We start from the raw sequence: 17,654 nt of genomic DNA, 5'->3' as shown, positions 1-17,654 counted from the left end.
GGCTCGATCGTGTTCCTGGTCCTCCAGGTCACCCATATGTTCGCCTGCGCCTTCGAAATCCACCTCTCAAACTTGTGAAGCATGAATAGGACAAGTGAACGAGCATAACGGGGGAAGCGGTTAGCAGATCACGCGATAAAGCAGTTTGGGTATTCTTTTTCAGTGTCGGGGGAGGGGGGGGGGCAGGACATGTCAGTGCTCAGGACAAGCTGGCGACCGCCGGAAACGGGATACCAGGTCATAAGGCGATGGCACGACCCAGCTGGCATGCTGTTCCCCAATGATCTACGGAGGGGTGCTTGCGAACTCCCATAAGGCGTCGCCCAATGCCTTATGGCTTGAGAAAGCTATGGCAGGCAGCAATGGGTTGACCATATACCTTGCCTTGTCTTCATTGGCCTGCTTCCCATAGCGTGGATGCGACCGATACCATGACTACATCCGGTAGTCATGAATCAGTAAGGTCACAGGACGCGTCCAGGGATACACATGGCGAACAGTTGCCTTCGACGCCCAAGAGAATTGTGAGAGCTGCCTTGGAGCCTAGCCTATTTGTAGTTCATTCCGGTCCAGTTACAGTGTAGGAGTAAAGACTTCGAACTACTGCCAATGGGCACACGATTGCCCATTGGACGTGTCGCGGTATTTCGTGTTTTGTAGTACGACTGCTTATCCTGCAGACGTGAATTCTTTAGACGGTAGGCAGGATCGGGTTTCGGCATTAATGTCTACTTAGATATCATTTGATCTCAAGGTGATAGGATAGAACTTGCAGGACTCCTGTCATGTCCTCATCATGTCAGGTACAAAAGCGTCGATTGCGGCTCAACTGGCCGTATAGCACAGCGAATCTTGTTAGAACTCAGTCGCTCCTCGCAGCATACCTGGTCAATTTCTCTGGAAATTTAGACAAGCTCTAGTGTCCAACGACTACACAGGCTGTCGCAGCAATGTTGGCTCGATTCGTTCCAGCTTGCGGAGAATCCACGGGCGCGGCATCCGACGAAAAGCCCACCCGCCATCATTGGCATATGGGACATACAAGCAACACAGAATGCTCCGCTCACTGAAACTAGACCGTCTGTCTCAAGCTCATTGGCTGGCCCTGTGTTAAGGGATGGGCCCAACAAGGAAAGGGAATGAAGCGCTGAAGGATGGTTCGGTTAATATTCGGTACGGGTTCCATGTCTCAAGTTCATTTAGATACCGCGCTAAAACCTCCTTTATTCCAGGCAGTTATGTGACTCTCATTCGAGGATAATCCGGCCAGTTCTGCAGAGACCAGCCACGCTGTTGTGACCAACGATAGGATGTCGAGGACGTGTGGGTCAGCACGGGGGGAATTCCATAGGAACCTGCGGCACTGGTCCACCGCGAATAGATTAACTCGAGGCTTAGCTTCCGGACTCCAATTGCCGCCTGCTGGGAATTATGCCGAAGTCCCATATATCTCGATGTCTTTGAAAGGAAACGTCTCCGCGACTCATTCCCCAACTGGTGGAGAATGTAAAACAATGCCGCTCAAGCATCGTTATTAAGGGGATCTGCTGTCACAGAATCATACAATCAGAGGAATATCGACGCCCAGCTTATATAGAGCTCTGTCCCTGTCGGGCTTCTCGTCCTTCGTTTGCACAGTAACTCTTGCTGAACTCCCCAACAACAAACAAGCCCCAAGCGCACTACCGCCCCAATGTATTCTCGCAACCAGGTTCTAGCAGCTCTTGCCACCGTCGGCATCACATCGGTGAACGCCGCCATGGGTCCCGCACTTAGTACTGGCCCTGTTGCGTCCAACTCGTTCATCCGCGAAGCTACTTCGACCCTTATCCTGCCAAAAGGACCCAGCGGAGGATCTACGGACGCCATCACCTCCCTATGGGTGGGTATGGGCACCTCGAACGGTGACTTGATCCAGTCCATTGCCGACAATTGGCAACAGAGTGACTGGACGATGTATGCCTACACGCTCATGAAGACCAGCGGTTTGTATACCACAAGCATGGTGATGCTGATGCCTGCTAACACCTGTGGCAGACACCTCACAGATGCCAATTTATGGTGATGGCCAGGAGAATGCTGGCGAGGGGGACAAGGTGACGATGCACTGTAAGGAGCAATGGCAAATTCCCTGGAGTCCCATGTGCGCGTCCTAATCATGTGCAGACAAATTCGACGATGCCAGTGGAAACTACACACAGACCGTCCAGATCAACGGCGAGACTGTCTCGACGCTCTCCACGAGTGATGGGCAGGCTCAGGGCTGGGGCAGCTCTGTTGAGTGTGCCGAGAACAACTGTGGCACCGTTGGCGCTCACTGTAAGTTCAAAACATCCACAGGCGAGCCTCAGGAGACTAATGCATGCATCAGCCTGGACCGACACCAAGATCATTCTTGACGTTGCCGATGCCAACTACATCAACACTCTCGCAAAGGGAGAGGGAGTCACTGGAGGAGATATGACTACTAGTGACGGTGGCAAGACCTGGACTATCAGCACCTTTGGCATTCCAGACCACACTTTCTCTGACTAAAAAGCCCGCATGATGGTCCCCTGTATAGTAGCAGCGTTAAATCCAGATTATCTTTCAAGCAAATGACCGAGCCGACCGTAGTCCTGGAAAGTCACTATCAGGAATAACATGGTTATATCTCACCTTGCGATAGTCATAACTAGTACCATTCTACAATCGATGGAAATGCCGAACACAGCAGTTCCATATGACGGACCTTCGTGATCCCAAGCTGCTGTGGCCTGCCTAATATCTAGTCCTCGCGTGTACAATCAAGAGAAGATGTGCACGATACCCCTTAGTACTGGATCGAAATGGGTGTGGTAATGACGGATAGGTACGGAAATATATATCGTTCACTGAGGTAAAATACGATATGATGCACCAATTCTGGTTTTGATTTTCTAGTCCACATATCACTGGAGATTTCCCATCGAGCAGGGAACTACATTTGGTCACCCTGACTAGCCTGAATCAATGATACTATGCAAAGGACTGAGTTATACGTTGGCAGGGGATTCCCAAAGTGACCCGGGACATGGGTTCTTCCGGCCGCTAACAAACACTAGCTACTTTTAGATGGACAAAAAGAGCTTTACACTTATCATACACACAATCAAGCAAAACAATCATAATACATTCATCGATACACTACACATTGTACAGTGGATATAACACGTACAATCCAGTACACTAAATAGACAGTTTAAGCCTGGTTGATCAGAGAAGGCTTCCAGGTGTTCCAGAACTTGCTTGATGAAGCAAGCATACTCGAAATGAGCCCCTTGACCTCTTCCTCGTGGTCACAATCATGAGCGTCCCCACGATATTCGGATTCCAGCTCCCCCGCCTGTTCCTCGGCGTACTGGCGGGTCTTCCACTCAGGAGGGGAGGACAGTTCAACCTTGACCATCTGAGCTACACTGGGAGTGCCCTGGTCATTCATAGCGAACAACATGTACCACCCAGGAAGGATAACACCAGCGTCATTGGGAAGGTCGGCGGTATACTGGTTTCCACCTTTGTGCGTGATGTCGAGAGGGATACGACGCTGATCGGTGTTGACGGTGTGAGTAGTAGTTCCCACACGGACTAAGGACGCAGATTCAACTTCAGAAGCCGTCTCGAATGTGACCGCTCCGCCAACGGTGAGCACATTGCCGTTGATCATTCTCGTGATCTCAGGACGAACAGCCCTGGTGCCGTCCGGGTTGAAGAGGTAGGGGGGATTAAAGATCTCGGCATCGTAGTGATTGGCAGAGCAGTTGCCACAAAGACCACCACCACCATTGAGGACGGTAGCGTTGGGCAGCAGCATCGAAATACTGTGGTAGACACGCTTGATGTTGTTGCGGCTCAACTGAACAAAAGTGTCCGTCTCAGGGTCATAGAGCTCAGGCGTGAAGACGATCTGATCCTCATGGAAGGGCTTGCCCCAGGTCTGGCCGCCAGCAATGAAGACCTTGCCATCAGGAAGGACGACCGAAGTATGAAAAACACGCGGCTCGTGCATTCCGCCCTCACCTTTACCGTCGGGGCCTTTGCCCGCCACCTTCACGACGGGTCGTTGATAGGCCTCTCCGATGGTGATGAGATGGGCTCTCTTGGAACCGTAGGAGCCATCGTAGTGACGTTGACCACCGAAGGTAAGGATCTTACCCTTGGTAGCATCGTACATGACGGCGCTGCCAGACATGGAATCCTGGTCCTTTCCACGGAGTCCGGCACTGTGCACGGAACCCCTAACCCGGCGTCTACCGTTCCGATCCCGACTGACATCGTCGACATCGTACCAATGCATCTCCTTACTGGGACCTGCCTGGAAGACACTCGCCTTCTTCCAGCCAAAGAGCCAACCGTGGTTATCTGCCCGCCATTGGCCCAGACGGTCGTCGGTCATCATGGGTTCGACCTCGCAGCCGGGACGTGTTTCCCAAACGGCATTTCCATCAGGATAAGGATAGTAGACCTCGCCGTTCTTGGCAACCTTGTCTCCACCGCTCCAAGATCCTCCGATCACGAAAATGCGACCGTCGGAGAGGGTGGTCGAGGACTGGTATCCACGGGGAATCGCCATGCTAGGACCTTTCACCCACGCGGTGCCATTGTACACACTGGTGCGACCGGAGTCAGCACCACCACTGACGACAATGTTGCCATCAATGTCCATGGAGGTACCGGGGCAGAACATGTCGTGCTTGGTTTCGAAGACCTCACTCTGGGTGATGATGCCGTCGCGGTTCATGGTGCTGGTCAGGGTCTTACCACCGGGGGAGGCGAAGAACTGGTCGTCGGCCCAGGCAGACCACATGATAATGTCGCCGTGCTGCTCAACGGCAGAGGAGACAGGGACGATCGGGAGATCAATCGTGGGACCCCAGACACCCTTGCTGGGATCCTCTCTGGGGTAATCCGTGCCGTTGTACGTGTAAACGGAAAGGTTGACGATGGAGATCTGTCCGTGCTTCTTCTGCGTCCGATCGGGGAGGGATTGGCTCTCTGACACAAGCTTGACATATTGAGCCAGTTTGGGGTTAAACACGGACAGCTTTGGGCTCTTGTTGGATCCCCAGGTACCGTATGCGACCGGGGTCCAAGTCTTGCCGTCCTGCGAGACAGAGATGCGGTGTTCACCAATCTGGCCATGTTTGGAATTCTTATTCAACTCAGGCAACATGGTCAGACCGCTGACAAGGTATTTTTTGCGGAGATCGACGACGATCTCCGAAGTCTCTCCGTCAGCAGGGTTGCTGAGCCAGTATCTGTCGTCCCGATCATCGATGGCATAATCGCATGCGTAGCCCCGGTACTGGCTGGAACACTGGACCACCCAATTTTCATCTGGCTCCTCGGGATTCGTTTTGGAGATGAGATACGAATTGGGAGGAGGAGATTGGTATTTGACCTCCCCAGTCACAGACTTGGCAATCTCGACACATTCGGCTTCGGAGGATTCATAGGAAAATTCGGCGGGTTTGAAGGCGTCAACAGTGGCCGCCCCCAAAAGGAGACCCGATGCCCACTGGAACTTCATTTTGAAGAAAAGTCCTGTGATACTGGCAGCAAACGTGAAGAGAGAACAGACGGTGGCATATATATAACAGCCGGCAAACAAGGCTCACCAACTACGATCCTCAGTATCCCTCGCTGCCCTGGAATGGAAGTGGGGACGCAGCTCGCCACCAACACCAGTTCGCTTACACAGTAGGGATCGTCTGTGGATCTGGGCTGAACCGCGATCGACTTTTTCAGCTTTCGTCACGGGTGGAGTCTTCTGCCAGGTTTATCTCCAGGGAATCCTTCCTTGTTAGGAGTTGTATGTACGGAGTAGTATTGCATTCCTAGTGGCTCATGTGCGGTGTTGATCCTAAACCGCACCATCATCCTGAAGATTCATATCCTGACGGTGTGTCCGTCTCGATAATGTAGAGCGGGGTTGAGGCAACGGATATATAATCCATTTACTCGATAGTTATTTCTTCATGTTTGACATGCAATCACCTAAGTGTACCGAGACAGGATGTGAAATCTGGAGAGGTGGGAAGTACCGGCAATCTGGTAAGAACTGCAACAAACGGGGGTGTGGATGTTTGGATCCCAGAGCAACTCGCTAAACCTGCTTTCTCGGTAGTCTTTTGCCAAGATTGAGATCGTCCCCCCTTTAGTCCCGAGAATGACTGCCGATCATGGTTCTATTTGACACTGGAGCTGGAGCTATCATACGCCACGGACGACTAAAGTGGATCTCAGGCCCCGCCGTACGGACGGCTCGGTCCCTTTATTAGGGTTCCAATCCGTGTAGCTCTCTATCATATTGAGCCGAAAGTTTAGTTGCGAAGGGGTGTTTTGTCTGTGATTGGACGTGGTTCAACGTGGTTATCATGGGAATAGCTTCCCAACTCGTGGTGGGATTCCAAGATATCAACACGCCCAACCAACTGGGGCAGCCTATAAGGGTGCTCGAGTGGGCCTCTACTGCCCCCACAGTTCAGCTGAAGAAATGCCGCAGTCTGTGCTAATGACGATCCAACCCCAATATGGATCTTGACTACTAATCTTTGGGCTCTGATTAGTGTGATCTGGGACGCCAGGTTCAGCTCGATCAGCGGGAGAACCATCCATTTCTTCTCACCTTCACCGGATGGAGTTGACGTCTTGATTACATTGGACACCATCGTCACAGCAGGAGGAATAGTGGATCAACATGCCGCGCATACCACTGATCAGCTTCAGCAGGTGGAGAAACGCGCCCAATGAACCGGAAAGAACATCTCACTGTCTGAATCGAGGATCCACAAATCACGGCCCATTCATTACCCATTGCATTTGGCCTGTGATGTATGGTGATGTTGTCGTCTGGCATGGAGGGGTAGTGAGGACGTCAAGGGGGAGGGCGCGGCTGAGCTGAGCCGAGTGATGCATTCTGCGGACTCAGAGAAGAAGTATTCTTGGCTTAAATACTAAGCTTTGAATCTTATTGGTGGTGAACAGCGTAGCCTTCTTTCTGTCGTAAAGCAGACTTAAAAAGGCCTTCCCCCCAGCAGACCCTGTTGACTTCGGGTCTGTTTAACCATCAGAGATCACAATGCCTGTCCCAAAGCAGAACCGATCGGTCGACACGGACAACATCCAAGGGAGCATTTGGCCCCGTCTCCCTAAATACTATGAAACCTACCTCTTCTTCAAGATCACAGATAACGAAAAGTTCAGACAGCACCTCAGAGGTATCCTCGATAAAGGGGTGATCACCACCGGCACTGAATGTGAGGAACACTTGAAGTCAGTGGGTGAGTTTGAAGAAGCATGCGCGTATTCTCGTCGTCATGTTCCTGAGAAGGATCGGAAGCCCTTCACGGCGGTAAACGTCGCATTCACTCACATGGGGTTGCTCAAGGTTAGTTTAGACGCTCTATAGGCCTGGTGTCATAGCTGTATATTCTAACACCGTGGCCATTTTCCCAGGTGGAACATCCTGAGGTCGAAGTGAACTTTGCCCAGGCCCTAGCGGAAGATCCAGAGGAGTATTGTAGAGATCGGATCAACGAGGGTCTGTTTGAGAAAGGGATGTTCGATGATCTGGTGTACGAAGGTGCCGATAGCCCTCCCGCTTTGGATCCCGACTTTAGGGCTCCTCCCGGCAATGAATCCAAGACCGGACTTGACCGGTGGAAGTGGCGAGTGGATGGTGTGTTCATCGTCGCGGCCCATAATGCGAAAGCTCTACGTCGCAAAATCGTGGATCTGGAAGATGCCTTCAATGTTGGTGATGCGGACGAGAACAGTATGAAGATCGCTTTCAGAAGGGATGGTAAAACTCGTCCGGGTGCAAACCGTGGCAAAGAGCAGTATGTTCCCCTCTGTCGTTCCATCGACCCCGAACGATGCTAATTTTGTAGCTTTGGTTACGAAGATCACATCTCCCAGCCAAAGATTGACGGCTTAGATGACCCCCCGGCCAGGGGCGAACCTCAGGCATGCCCCCCAGGGTATGTTCGACCTTTCTTATTTATCAATAGTGGCATGGCGACTAACACAGGCTAGTTACATCTTCCTTGGCCATGAGGGCGATCCCGAACGGAGAAGAGGCCCTAAATGGGCTAAGGAGGGTAGTTTCCTTGTTTTCCGTCAGCTTGACCAAAAGGTTCCTGAATTTGAAGGCCACCTTAAAGAGCTGGCCGAGAAGATACCTGGCAACTACGGCGGAAATCCCGAGAAGCTGGGTGCCCATATGATGGGACGATGGAAGAGCGGTGCGCCCCTGAACCTGATATTATCTCATTAGTCACCGCTGGACGAGAGCTAATCTATGATACAGGAGCCCCCGTCGCCAAAGCCATCCACGAGGATAACCCGGATCTAGCATTTGACAACACTTTCGACTTTAGACCCAAGAAGGACATTAAGGGCTGTCCGTTTGCGGCGCACATCCGTAAGATGCGGCCCAGAGCCGATAAGAAGCGAGACTTTGGCTCAGAAGAAGATGATGAGAATCATAAGCCCCTTCCAGAGCCGGGCGAGGACGAGGCTTTTGATGAAGGACAGAAGGAGGACGCCAGTGTCATCCTCCGTCGGGGTATCACCTTCGGTCCTGAACTGACCGCGGAGGAAATTAGCAAGGGGGAGACAATTGAGCACCGTGGCATGTACTTTGTGTGCTACCAGAGTCTTATCCGGGATGGCTTCAACTTCCTCATGACCCGTAAGTCTACCACCTACATTCGAATCACCTTGCCCACCTGCTAAGATGCTAATTAATATAGGCTGGGCGAGTAACTCCTCCTTCCCTGAGTACAAGACTAAGACCTTCCCCGACGGTCCTGGTATGGACCCCTTCATCAACCAGAGGCTCCGTACCGATCATCCCGAGGGCCACATCAGTTTGTACGATGGAAGCAATCCAAACAAGACCGTTAAGCTTGATCTTGGTCTTAGCCCTTGGGTCGATCAGAAAGGTGGCGAATACTTCTTCACACCTTCTATCAGGGCTTTGCGGGAACAGTTTTCAGCCGACACGGTGAACACAGAAGGTGAATCCGAAGATCCCGAGGAAGACCCGGTGGTGAAGAAGTTACAGGCCAAGATCGATGAGTTGGAGCAGGAACAGAAAGCGCTACTAAAAGTCACCGAGGAGCGCGTCGCAGATATCGAGAACTTGGAAGCCCAGCTGAAGGAGGCCCAAGAATCGCATCAGAAATTTGTGGAGGAGACTCGTAAGGGGACTGTCGTAGGATATGCGGGGCTTATCCACTTGGACTTTTTGAACAAGTTGGAGACCGGGGATTTACGACAGTTGAAACACCAGGTCCGAGATGCTCTGGCACAGTTGGCGGGAGATGTGGACTGGAAAACGTGGCAACGAACCATTCGAGAGCTCAACTCGAAATACGGATTCGACTTGTTGTACGGTAATGGCGGGCATTACGAGGGGCGTCATTGGAGGGAGTGGAAAGAGATCCAGTATTCGACAAGCAATTCCGACTATGATCGTACTGTGGCTTTCCGCAACCGAATGGGCCAGTGGTGCAACAACGCCAAGTGGAAGGCTGAAGGTGGCGATGCCGCTGGATGTGCATTGATGTGGTTGACGTTCGTCATCCAGCTGCACGATGTGTTACAGGTGTACCGGCCTGACGTTTGCTAAAGTAGTATACCTGCCCAAGGATATCAGGGTAGGTAGCATATAATTGAGATTGGTTATTGATATCTATACACTGGTGTTGTAGTAGCCCTTTTATATTGATTGGTATACAGCGCCTGAATGATATATATTAGTGCCAAGATGTGTATTCTGTGTCTTTGATAGACAGTAGATATCAGTTAGTCCTTTATCAACTTGAGTTCTAGCTTGAGTGTAAGATGCGCCGTCAGTGAGGACTGTCGCGCAGGCCACTATCATTATCAACTAAGGTACTCTTCTTCACAGCATGTGTACCGACCAACTCATGCCTCTTCTCAAACGTATAGGTCCTTTGAAATAATCCTGTGCGAGCTCCAGAGTTTGAAGATGGCGGCTCTGGGGAAGGGATGTGGCAATGTCCTCACGGCAGGTATAAACGGGTCTAGATCAGTTCTTGCCATTTGCCACGAGTTAAGTTGTCCACGGAAAGATAAGCTAGTTGATACTCGGGTGGCACTTTTGAGTGGAATCCATTTGATAACCTAGCCTAAATAGAATAGAAGACAGAGATAGTCACTAGCATCAGGAATACACTTGAGTGGGATATAAATCAATAGCTCTCAAGCGGAAGACATCAACCAAAATTACATGTCTTGGAGTTTCCTTTTGACATAGATAACGAATACAGGCAAAGGGGGAGTTTTGTGTTTGACATAGCCAAGGACATCCCTACCCTTGACTGGCGTATTTCGATATGATGTGATGAAGGAGCAATAAGACAGTATTGAGCGATAAGGCCAAGTCTCCTCCGTTAGGCCACTGCATGTAACTCCACACGCATCATAGAAGCGCAGTGAAGAGTAAGATGGAAAGTATACTGTAATAGTCAGCTTCAGATGTTCCAGTCAACTGTAGCTAGAACCCTACCTACCTCCATGGGCTTCTCACGATACTATGGAGAGCACGAACAGTCCGCGAAGGGATTGCCGAGGATGAAGCATGAAAGGAAGATCGAAGAATGAAGGCAGTGGCTTTTCTATCAACATCCATTTGGTTCTAACGGAAAAGAAAATGATATTTTAGTCCCTAAGAAAAGACACGGTATAGTTGTATCCCAATGCTAGCTGGCTATCGATTCAACCCGATCACGAGACAAGCCCCGGTCGAGGCCATCCTCATGCATACGCTGCGCCATCTCGAAGTCGCCTTATCCGCGAAGGGTGTTGAAGGTCTTGGTCAGCATATCTATGATATCGAGATCGAGATGTGCTTCCGGTCAAAAGCCGCCATAAACGATTTATGCTGTCCGGGGTGGCAGCTAAGCAACTGTGAGATTAAGCTAGCGTCACAAAGGATTCCACCAATCACTCTGCACCGCGGCGATGTTCTTCCAGCTCTGAGGTCTCTCTGTCTCATAAATTACTACTTTGACGATGAACACTCGATGATGTGGGCTGGATGTCTTCAGATAGATACCCTACAACACTTAACACTGGATGGAAGTATCAGTACCACGACCAAGCTGTTAGCCTTCCATATCTTCTAGGTGTGATATCGTTGTCCATACGGAACGTCAACGATACCAATGCAGACTCCAACACTCACGCCCACAAGTCGCTGGGTCGATTTCTTTCCGCATAAATTCGCTGGAGGCTTTCAGTGCATTTGACTTACCCAAGTCTACCATTGACAGCCTTGTACGCTCTCACGGGGAGTCCCTGCATCGCCTTAGATTTTGCAAGACCGGGCGTCAGGGTTACCCATATTTTGAGGGTCGAACCTATTTACATTCGATGAGTTGAAGGGTATGGCAGCGAGGTTCCCGGTACTTGAGCGGCTGAGTATTGACCAGTGCTTCAAGGCAGAACTGGTAATACCGTGCAGCCTCCCTGAACATAATCAGCAATCGCTCACTTCTCTGAAACTGACTTGAACATTGCTACCTAGTCATATGATATCCTTAGTGGGGTAGCCTACTTTCCTAGCCTGATACTATTGGAGCTCAACACCTGTTTCCCATCCAAATGTATCCCAGGCGACTTTACATATCCGCCCCATAAGGTCGATTCAATGCTTAATCCATCGGTTGCAGAGGAGGCGTTCCGGTATATAGCTGACGCGAAGAGCCGTCACGATGCTTCCACCAACGGCACTTCGGAACCTTGGGTACCTTTCAAGGGACTGGATATCAAGGTAGCAGAGTTGGAGCCAAGAGCCGAAGGCCCGATCTTCTTTGGTGGGACGCATAGATATATGTACTGTTGCCGTTGGGCCGATAGAGCTCGCAGGAAAGTGGACAGGGTTGGTGATTCCCAAATATATCGTATCCAAGATATATTTCACGTCAGTCCAAGCCAAGTAAGTGCACGTACGCAACATCTATTATTCCGAGAATACCGCGGTTATCCAACTGGCGCTCATGGTGGAGACGGTTTCAAAACATCGTGCCAACCAGAAAGATGTCCTGCACGAACTAGATGGATTTTCATGGCCAAGCTGCCTGAATCAAGAGGCTAAATCCCGTATTGACCCGACTTCGCATAGGGGACTTGGGGGGGCTTTTATTCGGGCAGTTTAGCGCCAGTGAGCTGCCGCACTATCACCACCCACGATAAATGTTCGTTTGTCTTCTCTCTCTCTCTCCCCCTTCTTTTTTTCTTTTTCTTTTTCTTTTTTTTCATTTCTCTCTCAGTTTGACTAATCCCTCGACATAAACGTCCACGATAGCTGATTTGTTTGTGATTAGCCGCCAAGAGGATTCTCGTATCCCTTTTGCCGCGCGGAATGTTGACACGGCGTTAGCAAGGAATTTACATCGCGAGTGTGGCTACTGGGTCGAACATATGGCTTGTGGAATATGCCGGGATGATTGAAGTTAAAGAATTATCCGTGTTTCTCCATATTGTTGGGGCAGGATTGGTGCTTCAATTGGGCTTTCCTGCACTCCGACAGGTCACAGCCGCTATCCTGACCCTTGTGAGTAGCAGACGTTATGGTACCTACGTGTATACTGAGAAGAATGGAAGACCCAAGACCCAACCGGCCAAGCGAGTTTGGTTTCTGTTGACCTGCATGGGGTGCGGTTGCTTCATCGCCATCCTGCGGGTTGCTACTCCCGCCAACAATGGGTTCCTACTTGAACGCTGGCTGCAGTTGACGACCTGGGTGAGTCTAGAAATGTGTTAGTTGTGGTATACACTGACAGCTGTAAGATTGTTATGCTGGTCCACCATACCACGCTTGTGACCGAGTCCATATCTAGTGCAAGATATGTGATTGGCTTGAGAGGATGCCTTAGCTGCTTCGTAGTAGCGTTACTCTCCGTAATTGAGCAGTACACGAGCGAGGAAGCAAAGAAATCTCCAGAGGCGCTGCTTGTGATGGCGCGGATCAATCACGGAATCGTTGGAATCTCAATCTTGATCACTCTATCATTGCCGCGACGATCCCGCATATTCCGGGACGGAAAGGCAATTGATGGTGAAGGTTCATCCTCCGTCCTAGGGCGTCTTTCTTTCCACTGGGTGAGCGAATTGGTCGCGGTGGCCGAAGCCCGACGTCGGGTCACCTTGGATGATCTACCGGAGCTGGATGATCGGACACGAGCAGGGATTCTGCAGGAGGAATTTACCCAGGCCCCGTGCAATAACCCATCACATCGCTGTGACGAATGGTCTTTGTTCAGGCTACTGCTCCTTTCGCATGGCAAATGTCTGCGCAATCAGATTATGCTTTCTATCCCGCTCGCCGTGGTAGCGTTTACACCACAGTTAGCGTTGTGGATGATGCTGCAATTGCTCGAAGAACAGTCAACGAGACAGTCAGATACTGCATCCTTGACGTGGTGGGCCTTGGTCTGTGGCCTTACGATTGGTCTTTCTGCGTGGCTCGAGAACTGGCTGTTGTGGCTGGCGATGAATAAAATCTCAGTTCCCTTGACACAGCAACTGACGGCGATTCTCTACCATAAACTTATCTCTCACTCTCAGCTGGCTGGGGACAGTCTCAACGAGCAGAACCTCACAAACCTCATCTCCATGGACACACAACGCATTGCGACCGTGGCAGGATTCCTCTATTCAAATGTTCTACAGGCAATGAAGCTAATCGTCGCGAGTACCCTGCTGGCACATTTACTAGGATGGCAAAGTTTGCTTGCCGGACTTTCCACCTTGCTCATCATTACACCGCTGCACCGGATCTTTCTGCAGAGGTACGGAGCAGCGGAGCGAGCCTTGACGGGTCTCCGGGATAGTAAAATGGCTGCACTAACAGAGGCCCTACAATGTATCCGACAGGTCAAGATCGCCGCACTGGAACGCAAATGGGAGGTTAAAATCAATCAACTTCTTGAGCGAGGGCTGCAGGAACACCGTGCCGCGTTCCACTGGTATTTAATGAATCTAGCCTGCCATCTAGTAGGACCTGTTCTGGTCTCGGCCACGGCTATAGGCATATACACGTGGAGACATGGGAGTCTGACCCCCTCTGTGGCGTTTCCTGCCCTGTCTCTGCTGGGATACATTCAGTTCATCCTGGGGCTCATTCCTGACCTTTGGTCTGGGATCGTTGGCGCCAGGATTAGCTTAAGGCGGATAGGTAGCTTTCTTGAAACCGAGAAGGCGTCGTCGACCATAGCCTCAGGGGAACGTATAGAATTCCAGAGCGCCACGGTATGTTATGAAAGCTCGGCAGGAGATCAAGGCTCAGGGACATTGCACAACGTAACAGCCAGTTTCCCACCTAAAGAGCTAAGCATCATCACGGGTGCCACGGGCATGGGGAAGAGCCTCCTTCTACGAACGATTCTGGACGAGTGCCACATACAGTCTGGAATTCTGCGACGTCCGGTACCAGCGTCACACGACGAGATATACGGACAGACAACGACTACACAACCAAGGTGGGTGATTGATCACGCCGTCGCATTTGTCCCCCAGCTTCCGTGGAACGAGGCTGCCACAATACGCGATAATATTCTTTTCGGCCTGCCTCTTGAGCCGAAAAGATATCAATCTGTGCTGTATGCCTGCGCATTGATAAAGGACCTTGAGCAACTTGAGCACGGCGATCTGACTGATATCGGCCCCAATGGGTGTAAGCTGAGCGGGGGACAAAAGACGCGTGTCGCACTTGCTCGAGCCTTGTACTCACGAGCGGGAATCCTGCTGCTGGATGACATTTTCAGTGCTGTGGATATTCACACTGCGCGACACATCTTCATCCATGGCTTGACGGGTGAACTCGCCCAAGGCCGAACGCGAATTTTGGTGACGCACCATGTTCAGCTTTGTGCCTCTAAGGCCAAATATCTTGTAACTCTCGATAATGGGACAGTCGTTTTCGCAGGAATCCCACCCTATCTATTGCACCCCAGCCTCGAAGAGAATAGAGATACGGCAGGTAATGAGAGCAAGCATGACATACATACGCCCGAGTCGACACCGGTTAGACATTCATACAACACACTAGTCTCGGCGGATGATCCGACCGAGAGAACGAAGGGTGCTTTCATGGAGGATGGCCGTTCACCACAGAATTTAGTTCGACGGGATGTGTTACGCCACTACATTCAAACTAGCGGTGGGTCGAGGTCGTGGGCTGTCGTAGCTGGGTGCTATATTGGCTATAATGGTCTTCTCCTTGCTTTGGTATGCACCGTTAGCTTTCTGCTATTGAGGATTCCAATAAAATCGATAAACTAATGCTGAGAACTTAGTACTCCTGGGTGCGTCTGTGGACCGAAAGCGGATCCTCAACCACACCAGACCCTCGGAGAATGGGATACTACACGCTTGGCTATATCATTATTGCATGTACCGCGTGTGTACTGGGAACATTGCGATCCTACCTCGTGTTTGATGTGTCCCTCCAAGCCGCCAGGGAGCTATTCCACCAAACAATTCATGCCCTGCTGCAAGCACAACTTCAGTGGCTAGAGTCCGTACCTACCGGGAACTTGATCAATCTGTTCGCTTCAGACTTTTACCTCATTGACTCACGACTGGGATTTGATCTGATCGGGTTGTTCAGCGCTGCCATGGACTGTGTTGGTGTGATCATGGGTGCGGTATTGGTTTGTCCGGCCCTGACAATCGTCGCCGCAATCCTTCTTTGCGCAGTCCTCTGGTATACGAAGCGCTACGTCGTGGCAGTCTGCCAGATTAAACAACTCGAGGCAACTACAAGGGGTACCGTTTATGAACATTTCAACATGACCTCGCAAGGGCTTAGTACCATCCAGGCATTCCGCAGGGGTGAAGACTATAGCAGCATTATGCATGCAAAGATTGACCAACAGGCCAAGACCTCGTGGTATCTATATTTGCTCAACCGATGGCTGACATTTCGCATCAACGTGCTGGGCACGCTCTTCTCATTATTTACTCTTTTCTTCGTTGTTAGCAGCCCATCAATCACAGGCTCTTTCGCAGGGTTTGCCCTGGTTTTTACCAATCATCTCTGTCATGCACTGGTCATGTTAAGCCGAACGTATGCGACCGCAGAGATGGACTTCAGTGCGGTGGAAAGGGCCATGGAGTATACTGAGGTACCAATAGAAAATAGTGACGGTGAGGATGCTCCTGACCGGTGGCCTACAGAGGGGAGGTTGTCTGTCCGGAGCCTGACCGTGGCCTACTCGCCGGAGCTTTCTCCTGTCCTTCACAATATCACCTTTACTGTGGAACCCGGACAACGCCTTGGAGTCGTTGGACGGACCGGTGCAGGCAAATCATCGCTTGCCCTGGCACTCCTCCGTTGCCTAGAGGCACGCGAGGGGGCAATTTTGATTGATGGTGTTGATATAAGTACTATTAAACTGCATCATCTGCGCAGAAGACTCGCCATGATTCCGCAAAATCCAATACTTTTCACAGGCACCGTGCGATCCAACCTGGATCCATTTGGCCAGTATTCCGATGACTCGCTAATTGAGGCGCTCAAACGCGTCTTCTGGGACAATCCCGAGGCGCTCCATGCGTCTGTGGCCGATGGAGGGTCAAATCTGTCTTGTGGTGAACGCCAGATACTTTGCCTGGCGAGAGCGATGCTGTCAGCCCCAGCTGTGCTCGTCATGGATGAAGCGACATCTGCTATGGATCATGACACCGATCAGATGATCCAGCGTTCTATTCGCTCTCAGATTGGAAAGAAGAGCCCGACACTGATTGTTATCGCACATCGTCTACAAACTATTGCTGACTTTGACCGTGTGCTTGTTCTGCACGAAGGAAGGGCAGTGGAATTCGGGTCTCCCCAGGATTTGATGCAGTCCCGAAACGGGCTATTCCGACAGTTGGTGGACGATGATGTGGGTAAAGAGAACCTTTATAACCAGATGAATATTGCAGGCAGGTAGATGCTATAGTAAAACCATGACTGTTGGTTAATTCTACTTCTCTCACCTTTTTACGTGTGGGCGCGCTGGCAAACCATCAACTCGGTATGTGTGTAGTGATCCCGTTTGGGCGATTTGGATGCGTGGGCCAAACACCCATATGAAAGCTCGGGACAGGAAATCAAATGCTACGATCGAGAAATGGATCGGGCAAATGCGGAGGTTCAGAGACAATCTCCACTCTCCAGCATAAAGAGTGGAGAGTCAATACGAGGACGATCATCCTTTCGGGAATCAATCGCCGAGTGCGTGCTCTTTGCATTAAGGATAGACCATCCTCCAGACTGCCCCGCGTGAGATGTGGCGGGGTATCTTGATAGCCTTTTCTAGTTGCCACTGAATACCATAGGGAGTGTCCTATTAGGTTGATAGGTGAGCCTTGTGCGAAGTTAAGACCTCTAGTCGGAGGCCAGCATGCGAGAGATGCATCTCATGCACAACTCTTCACGCATGTCAGGATGCAGATCCCTGATGAAACCAAGCTAAGCGATTCGCCAAGAAAAGGGCGAATGGAACCAGCAAGGATGGGATAACGTGATGACCTTCACTCAGTTATTTGCCTGTCCACCCCACCATCCTGCAACTCTCTATCCGGCATTGTAGGTAGCATACCATACTCTCTCT

General features: G+C 50.9%; 5 protein-coding genes across 5 annotated transcripts; 4 read left to right on the top strand and 1 right to left on the bottom strand.

Moving 5' to 3' along the window:
• Nucleotides 1–1,693: 1,693 nt before the first annotated feature.
• On the top strand, nucleotides 1,694–2,535 carry AO090011000021 (uncharacterized protein; the record flags this gene model as incomplete). Its single annotated transcript, XM_001825665.3, has 4 exons — nucleotides 1,694–1,985; nucleotides 2,038–2,109; nucleotides 2,167–2,319; nucleotides 2,372–2,535. The coding sequence occupies 4 exons, from the start codon at nucleotides 1,694–1,696 to the stop codon at nucleotides 2,533–2,535; spliced, it is 681 nt and encodes a 226-aa protein (XP_001825717.1).
• A 685-nt stretch (nucleotides 2,536–3,220) lies between these two features.
• Nucleotides 3,221–5,548, bottom strand: AO090011000020 (uncharacterized protein; the record flags this gene model as incomplete). The annotated part of the gene is made up of 1 exon (XM_001825664.3): nucleotides 3,221–5,548. The coding sequence occupies one exon, from the start codon at nucleotides 5,546–5,548 to the stop codon at nucleotides 3,221–3,223; it is 2,328 nt and encodes a 775-aa protein (XP_001825716.1).
• Nucleotides 5,549–7,099: 1,551 nt separating this feature from the next.
• Nucleotides 7,100–11,049, top strand: AO090011000019 (Dyp-type peroxidase; the record flags this gene model as incomplete). Its single annotated transcript, XM_023232743.1, has 7 exons — nucleotides 7,100–7,408; nucleotides 7,477–7,859; nucleotides 7,911–8,000; nucleotides 8,056–8,264; nucleotides 8,330–8,713; nucleotides 8,775–9,041; nucleotides 11,033–11,049. The coding sequence occupies 7 exons, from the start codon at nucleotides 7,100–7,102 to the stop codon at nucleotides 11,047–11,049; spliced, it is 1,659 nt and encodes a 552-aa protein (XP_023093319.1).
• Nucleotides 11,050–13,011: 1,962 nt separating this feature from the next.
• Nucleotides 13,012–15,336, top strand: AO090011000017 (uncharacterized protein; the record flags this gene model as incomplete). The annotated part of the gene is made up of 1 exon (XM_001825662.3): nucleotides 13,012–15,336. The coding sequence occupies one exon, from the start codon at nucleotides 13,012–13,014 to the stop codon at nucleotides 15,334–15,336; it is 2,325 nt and encodes a 774-aa protein (XP_001825714.3).
• Nucleotides 15,337–16,139: 803 nt separating this feature from the next.
• On the top strand, nucleotides 16,140–16,991 carry AO090011000016 (ABC transporter C family protein; the record flags this gene model as incomplete). Its single annotated transcript, XM_023232742.1, has 1 exon — nucleotides 16,140–16,991. The coding sequence occupies one exon, from the start codon at nucleotides 16,140–16,142 to the stop codon at nucleotides 16,989–16,991; it is 852 nt and encodes a 283-aa protein (XP_023093318.1).
• Nucleotides 16,992–17,654: the final 663 nt, after the last annotated feature.

The sequence above is a fragment of the Aspergillus oryzae genome, chromosome 7 (genome assembly GCF_000184455.2).
Source record: "Aspergillus oryzae RIB40 DNA, chromosome 7".
NCBI lineage: Eukaryota > Fungi > Ascomycota > Eurotiomycetes > Eurotiales > Aspergillaceae > Aspergillus > Aspergillus oryzae.
This window is presented reverse-complemented; position numbering and strand designations above follow the sequence as displayed.